The following is an 8,652-nucleotide window of genomic DNA, read 5'->3' as shown; positions in this document are numbered from 1 at the left end:
TAATTAATTTATTATTATTTGAATGAATTTTGAATTTTTAATAGTAAATACAATAAATATCATTGGTCTCAAATTTTTGTGTAACACGACAAATCTTAATTTCTTTTAAAAATACCTAAGTCAATAATATTTTTATTTTGATACTAAAAAATAAAATGTAAAAAAATTCAATATTATATTTTTAATTGAATCACGGCACATATTGTAAGTACTATGTGCAATAAATTTAATGTTAAAGAAATTATTTAGGATCGAAAATAAACAATCTTTCAATTTTTAAAATTTAGTTTTATTATATTCACTAAAAACAGTAGCTACAAATTTTACAGAATATCAAAAAATTGCATCAACATATTTTATTGTGTACAGACTTTTAATAAATGGTACAGTTTTTATTTTTAAACAGTTAAAAATATATATTAAAATAATAAAACTAAACAAAGACATAAAACTTAATCAAAATGTAATATAATTTTAAAAATTATCTTGTAACTTAAGGTTAAATTATTAAAGATTTCTGTGCTTCGTTTATTAATATTCAAAATAATTAAAAAAATCTTATTATTTTCTCATTATAAGATAACCTGTAAAAATAAAAAAAATATCTGTATTTTACATGTTTACACGGTTTTAGTTATAATTAAAATAAAAATTTATTTGAACTGAGTATAGTAATAAATAATTTTATAACAAATTACTGACTCATGTCGTTTTTGTAATGATCAATTCAATTCACCATAGACATAATAAAATTAGCTTTAATTTGCTCCAGAGTGTTTTCAACCTACTTGATTAGTTACTTGTAATAATTTTTACTGAACTAATGTTTTAACCAAAAAAAGGAAGTATTTTTAATTTTATTTTTTTTGGACAACATATTTTATCAGGAAATTGTGATTCCTATTATGTAATTTATGTATTGTATATTTTGGTTCAGATAATTTTCATAAATTCAAGAAGCTTAGCCCTTCTAAAATTTCAAAAGTATACATTGTTTGGTTGAGATTGCCTTTAACAAAAACCTAGAGGAGCAGTTATCACAAACACCGTTGAGCGCATCAATCGTGTGACAGTTGATCTCTAGCGCCTTTGCTTACCTACCCCCTCGACCATTTAGCACAGCAAATTGACGGCCGTGTATAGTCCACCGTCGTTCCTCAACGAATAATATTGTACGTTTTTAACATTCTTATATTAGTTTCACATGTTTGTTGTTTGTAACTCACCACGCGCCACGTGTTATTATTTTCGCGTATCCCGTCGTCTATGGCCTTGAGAATAGACGGTCGTAACTAGTGATGGGAAATATCGAATAGTAACTATCGAACTATTCGATAGTTACACAATATATTCGAATAGTTTATGCTAAAAATAAACTATTCGGTTGTATAAACACAATTCGAATAGTTATACGATATTTTAAAATATTNTTTGAAAAGTTTTTAAAACTATTCGATAGCTTATGCCAAAAATTAACTATTCGGTTGTATAAAAACAATTCTAATAGTTATTCGATAGTTTATAATATTCGAAACTGTCCATCACTAGTCGTAACGCATTTACCTCACCCCACTCACCACTCGCCAACAACAATATTTTCCTGTATAATTTTATTTTTGGTTTTCGTAACAGTACAAGCATTTATGTCATCAATTATATATATATACACAAATTTTTATTTTGACTGACCAATACCGCCCGTGTGCCATACGCTTTACGTACATATATTTATGTATTCCTTATAGATATTACATGTATATATATATATATTCTAATTACTATTAAAAAATATATTAACACGCTTTATTTTCATTATGAGATATAGAGTGCATTCATTCCGATTACAAAGGATGATTACCATATCGTCATTTTTCGTCACTACCTCCACGTTCCGGGAGTTGATAATTTACGCGCCTGCTGCTTTCCTTGGATGTGGTAGCCGTTTCTCAGACTCCCTCTCCGGAATCAAACCCGGATTTCCCGTTAAAACCATGATATTGATTTTAACTACTATCATAACATGAAACTAAAAAGTGAAAAATAAATATAGTATAAAAAAACACGCTTTTAAACTATATTTATTCTTTCTATACACAACAAACGCTTCTGTCTATTGTGCGCCATATATTTTATTGTTTTTTACACATTCTGTTGTGCCTTGGCTCCTTCGAGCTTTCATAACTGTGCACTTCTTTATTAGTCGGCCCCGTCCGTTACTGAAGTATTTACTTCTTAAGCGTCTACTCGTGTAGTCATCAATTCTTTTATATCTTCAACATTTTAACGCAAAGCATACATACAGTCCACTTCTCACCGTCGTTATTCATCATTAATATATTCTATGTTATACAGCTAAATCTTTAATTGTTTGTCTTATTTTATATATTTTATATTTATTCATAGCTGTTTTGTCGTTCATTTTACTAATAAAGACACTCCCCAACGTTCTTTAATTTTTAAATTACTTATCGCAGAACTTTTAATATATTTGTTTTATTATTTTTATATAATTATTGTCTACACGTCATTTATTGGATGTGCGGTAGGCTGAAATTCACCCAGGTGACCTTCTCACTCGGTCATATAGCGATTTTAAACAGGCTTAAGACAAGACGGCATTCTAGTGTGATGCACAACTAGCCATCCTACGGTTTAAGCTACTTTTTACTAACATACATACTATTAAAAGCTTCTCCAAAAATGTGTTGAAATTATGTATATACATTTTTGTTTTTCATTATTATGCCTAAAATTTTTGAATTTATGTTATAAGATTCCCTATATAGGCCAGTCAACGAAGGAGTAATTTTGGCGAATGGCGGAAAAAATTCCCAACCAAATTTTTTTTTTTTTAAGTTGAATTAAGGTATGTTTAATGGCATACTAAAAGTCCTCATCGATTGGACTTGAGCTTTTTTTTTTACAGCCTCACAAAAGTTAAAAAATATGAGCTTTTTTCATTTTCTCAAAAAATATTTAACTTACAAAAAAAAGTTTCGTACAAAAGTTGTTTAAAAGACAATTTTAAACAAAAAAGATATCTTATATTTTTTCATTTAAACAAATAATTTTCGAGTTGCATTACATTTAATATGAGTACTACAATTTATTTTCCAATTTTTTACATTTTACGGTTACTTTTATCATGTTATACTTACATTAGACACAATGTTATAAATGCGTGTGTGTGTATGTGTGAGTTTATTTATTTATAGTATCTTTAAAGTGTAGTGTATAATAAGATACAATTGATAAAGTAGGTAATTGATTTGACGCTATATTGTTTAAACCCAACTAAACGCTAAATTGTACATTCCCAAACAACAATTATATTATGTCAATTGCCACCGGAATTTCTGCTAAACTTTTTCTTTTTCTTTGCCTTAATCCCAACTACTTGGGGTCGGCCACCCTCATCCTAAACTTCCACTTGACACGATCTCCCACATCTTCTACGCTTTAGTGGCGGATATTCTCGGTATAAATTGGAAGATTCCAATGATCCGAACAACTACTGGAATTAGGAGTTAACTCTGAAAACCAACGGCCGTAAGGGTAGATGAGTAGCAAGAGGAGGGTAATCACTTGTTTTGTATGTGATAAATCACCTAAAAAAGTTTATTTTGATTTGTTAATTTTTCAAAGAGTTATAGAAAGTTTTAAGAAAAAAAAGTAAAAAATTTACAGATTAAAAAAATTGAAAAAATGTCGAAAATTAGCGATTTTTAAATTTGTGATTTTTTTAAATTTCCACTATTTATAGGGAACGAGGAAATTTTTTTAATTTTTAAGGAAAATGTCTTCAATTAGATAAAATTTGTAATCTTTGGATGTATTGTTGAAAGAAATAGGATCTTTGAGAGCTGAAAAAGAGCTGCTACGTTGCTATTGTGATAAAAGACACACAAAAAAAAAACATATCATAGTAAAATTTATCCCTGATAAGATAAAGCTGAGAGCTCTGCATCGAAGCTAAAATGAATGTTACTAAAGCATACCTTGTTTATTCTTTTGAACAATGTTACATTTTAATTTCTCCGAAAATGTTTTGTGAAAGGAGAAAAATTGAAGTGTTGTTTTAAAATTTTGGTAAAGAGATTTATCACTCTGTAAATTTTTTGTGAGTGTTTGAATATTTTTAATTTTATTCTCCAACTGAGTTATAATTTTTTCACATTCGGTATGGTCGTATATATTAGGGTTTTTCACTCCAGTCTCGAAGTGAATTAAATTAAATTCCATAACACGAGCACATCTCAAATAAAGTTGATCGATGAATCCTGAATCAAATTTATCAATTTGTTGAGTCTTAACTATTTCTTTTATTCCCCATAACAATTGATTAGTGGATTCCATGTGTTCACGAACGCTACTTGGTATAAAGTGTATCATACTTAATTCATGAATAGCTTTTATTAAATTTTCAACTGTAGGTATTAGTTTTTTCTTATGACACTCGACTCTAGTAATTATTTCGTTCTCGTAAATATAATTACCAAAAATTATTTTGTTCAATAAATGTGCAAATTTAGCAACACAAATGTAATATGGATAAACTGTTGCAGCTACAATTTGGCGTTGGAATGATTCTACACAGTCAACATCAAATGTGTGTTTAATCATGTCAAACAACACTTCCATGTTTGGATAATTTCCATTTTCTAGTTTTTCATTAATTGGAACTTCAATTATTTCACTGAAATTAGATCTATTATTTATATCAAATAAATAGGAAAACAACATGGATTTTGGGTGATAGCAAGTAATTATCTGTAAATCATCTTCAATTTTTATTTTAAAACGATATCTTAAATCAACTTCAGTGTCATTAACTGCATTCATTGATAGTTCAATGTTACTTTCATCGAATAAGGTTTTAATAGTTTCATTATTTGGTGGTAACATATCATTAATAAACACATTATCGTAATTATTTTCATCTACTAATTGTCCTTGAATGACCATATCAGGGAAATTCATTTGTTTACCTTCATAACATGCGTCTAAAATGTTTTGTTTCAGTTGTTCAAATAATATCGGATAAATTTTCTTAAATTCGTCTATAAAAATTTCTCGATCACTTAATTCTCTAGTTTGAACTGTTACGTTTTGATACGTTTGTAATAATAAGGTATTCGAAAGATTATTCAAATAAAAATTTGTATATAATAATCCTTGCGAGTTTTTAAATGGATTTGTAATTTCTTTTATATTTTTGAAATTATGTTTATCATCTATCTCTTTAATCATATTTAGTACAATTGGACCCAACGTTTGAAGACCCTTGGCAAATTTTTTAATTAAAATCTGATTGGATGTATCTACTGGTACAATTTTGTTGAAATATATTACTTTGGTGTTCAAATTGTAAAGTATATACTTACTATAATAGCAATCGAGATTTATTTCACCTGAAATAATACTATGTACACTAAATAGTATTAAAAAGCACAATAATGAAAATTGACTTATCATTATAAAAATGTTAAAATCAAATATATAACAATCAAGATACTAAAAACTTTAAATTTAATTATGAAAAATTTAATATTTTCCTTCTTATATACTATATTTATTATCTTCATTAAAATGTATTTATAAAATTGGTTAAAATATTTGTTTAATAATTCAACTTAGTATTAATAAATCAGTCAATAATTATTTTCCTTAAATATTATTTAATATGTGTTATTCATAATGATGTTTTTATCTTAAAAAATATGTTGTGTAAAATAGAATAAACATTTCTTAATTTGCAAGTTCCTTTAGCTATGATTTGTGTTTCGAATATTTGTATCATTAAAATTTCGAACAAACTATATAAATTTGGTGTCTTTTGTGGTATTTATACAATTATTTGATAAATAAGAATATTTGTTAAGATTTTCCTCATAACAATATATAGTTTATTTCTTAACCTTATAGATTAAAAACTAATATAATCAATTATTATATGTAATCGATCTTCCGATAAATTGATTAATTAATAAGCAACAATGTATTTGTAATTCTATATTTAATTTTACAAAGTTTTCTTTTCAAAATTTTACAATCTATATTACATAACATTTATAATAAGCAAATATGATATTTATAGTTAATTTTAATAAACCGTTTTATAAACGATCCTTGTTGATGTCATTAAACATGTCATTGATACGTGGACTAAACAAATTTAAACAAAGATGTAATTGTAAATAATATATAATAGTAAGAAATAGGATGTATAAATGTATAATTTATTTAAGAAGATAAATAATTATATAAATGTCATAATGGGCAACCGTCAGACAATACATCCAATGATGTAACATACAGAATATAAGATAGTGTGTTCGAAGTTTCTAGTAAGCTTTAAATCACATTCAATCCACTGTAAATAATACATAATGTATTAGATAGTAAAATTAAAAGTGAAACTGACCGTTAACGGAGCTATAGATGTCTTAGGTTACAAACGTTACATTAAAGCAGTCATTTGCATCAGATAATCAACTTCGGCGGTGCAGCAGTGTATACCGTATACTTGTTTGCGTATTACTTCTTCAGATCCCACACAACATTATAAGCAACAGCTGGGCATGAGATTGAGTGCGCCAACTGCCTCTCCGCATAAATATTGCATTGAATCTTTTTATAAACTTTATTATTATTAACTTTAAACATTAATTTTAAATATGTTAACTATAAATATTAGATGTAATAAAGTGATATGTTATAATTATAAGTGTCATTATTTAAAAATAAAGAAACATTTCAAAATAACCGTTTCAAATGGCGCCCCACTGAAAGCTCAAATTTCCAAAAATAATCCAATAATATATTCAATTCGACCACAAGAATGCCACATCAAAGCAATTAGTGCGATATTATCATGGACATAGTTATGGAAAAAATGGAACAACTTGACAGAAATTTTTCAAAAGTAAACAAATAGCATTTAAAACCAAAAAATTCGTGATCTAGAAAACACAAACTGTCAACAATATGAGTTACTCAGACAATTCATCAATGATGACACGGATTTAAAATAAATAATTGAGATCGCTCAATAAAATAAAAATATCAATAATCTAAAAGAGAGCAATACCATTGATATAGAACCACAATCAACAAGTTCGCAACACCACTCTTTTATGGTGAAAACGATGAGATATAACTGAATGTGTTTTTAAAAGATGTAAATATTTAGTTTTAGTTTTAGTTTTAGTTATTATTGAGGTGGACATAATGCCCATGCACTCAGACCTGTTGGTCCATTGTGCGCACCTCATACCGAATTGTCTTGATTCGTTTTTAATATCCTCTTTTTTAGGAAATGGTTTATTCAAGTAGTTTGATCTTAGTGTGGACAAGGCTTCACATTCGCACATGATGTGAAATGAGTCTTCCTCTTCTACTCCACACTTCCTGCACAATGGTGATTCCGATACCCCCATTGCGTTAAGATGCTTAAGCAGGTGACCATGTCCTGTCAGTAGACCAGTCAGGGTGCTTATTTGATGTCTAGTCATGCTATTAAGATCACCCAGCAATAAACCAGGGGTCTTGATAAACATTTTAGATTGTCTAGGTACTACCAAGTACTTCCAGATTTTCCTGTGTTGTTCTCTGCACCAATTCTTGGGTAACGCTTTGAGCGATTGCTCAGTGAGCCCTACCACTGGTTCTGGTCCAACATAGGTGTTCTCTGCTCCTTTCCTGGCTAGAAAGTCAGCATTCTCATTTCCAGTGACACCGTTGTGTCCTGGTACCCACGCTAGTGTAACTTTGTTGAACCTCGATAGTGATTCTAAAGTTTCCCTGCATTCGAGGACCAGCTTTGAATTCACCTGATCGTTACAGAGTGCTTTCAAAGCCGCTTGACTATCACTTAAGATAGTTAATGTAAATATTTATCTGTAGCATAAAAATATTTCACAAGCAGATAGGATGATTGATATTAAAGAATAATAGAGGAAATGCAATAAAAAGGCAATATCCAAAAAGTTATAAAAAAAAAAATACAAAATTCTCAACTCAACCTCCCCAATGTAATTTCACTAGTTATTTCTTTTATTTGTGCATCTGTTTTTTAATTTAACTTTGTTTATTCGTACACCTACAATTTATTTGCTTTTTTATTTTATCATGTAGATAGTCCTGAATAACAAATTGTACTTAAAAAAAAAAATTTAAATGTTAATTCTTATTACTAATTGTTATGCAATATTAATACATTGTATTGTAAGCTATATAAAAAATAATAATAGAATCAAAATCCTAGAATACCTACATTACTAACAAATGGCTTTAAAAAGCTATAAAGGTTTCTTAAAGAAGCTTGATTTTTGGAAAATTTTCAAAAGTTTAATTGAAAAAATTAACTCTTATTTTACATGTTAAAAGCTTCAAATTTCAAGTTTACAAACTTAGTTTTTTCACCTAATTAAATAACCAACATCGATAAATTTGGGTACCTGATTTAATTTATTTTTGATATACTTGTTCTTTAAGTGTCCTCACTAATAAGAAAACATAAATAAAATATAACAAACAATAACAATATTTTATACGATATTTAGATCATAATGTTTCATTGACTCCTCTCAATGCTGTATTACCTTTCTTAGTTTTCGTTTGCACGGTTTGTAAACTAATAACACCAATTTA

The 8,652-nt window shown here is 27.9% G+C and overlaps 1 protein-coding gene across 3 annotated transcripts in view; it reads right to left on the bottom strand.

The window, feature by feature from the left end:
• Nucleotides 1–328: 328 nt before the first annotated feature.
• Nucleotides 329–8,652, bottom strand: part of LOC126905614 (uncharacterized) — a 42,047-nt gene continuing 33,723 nt past the window's right edge. The window contains exons 1-3 of one of the 3 annotated variants that reach the window (XM_050685496.1): nt 6,425–6,718; nt 3,999–5,411; nt 329–584 (exon numbers count right to left, since the gene is read on the bottom strand). In XM_050685496.1, the coding sequence (XP_050541453.1) occupies nt 562–584; nt 3,999–5,250 (1,275 nt within the window). In that variant the 5' untranslated portion in view covers nt 5,251–5,411; nt 6,425–6,718 and the 3' untranslated portion in view covers nt 329–561. Of the gene's footprint in view, nt 585–3,998; nt 5,538–6,424; nt 6,719–8,652 lie in introns of those variants that run through there. The other 2 variants (XM_050685497.1, XM_050685495.1) reach the window with 2 other exon arrangements.

The sequence above is a fragment of the Daktulosphaira vitifoliae genome, unplaced genomic scaffold (assembly GCF_025091365.1).
Source record: "Daktulosphaira vitifoliae isolate Bord-2020 unplaced genomic scaffold, ASM2509136v1 Scaffold_4, whole genome shotgun sequence".
NCBI lineage: Eukaryota > Metazoa > Arthropoda > Insecta > Hemiptera > Phylloxeridae > Daktulosphaira > Daktulosphaira vitifoliae.
Note: the sequence above shows the minus strand (reverse complement) of the source record. Positions and strands in the feature narration are given on the sequence as shown.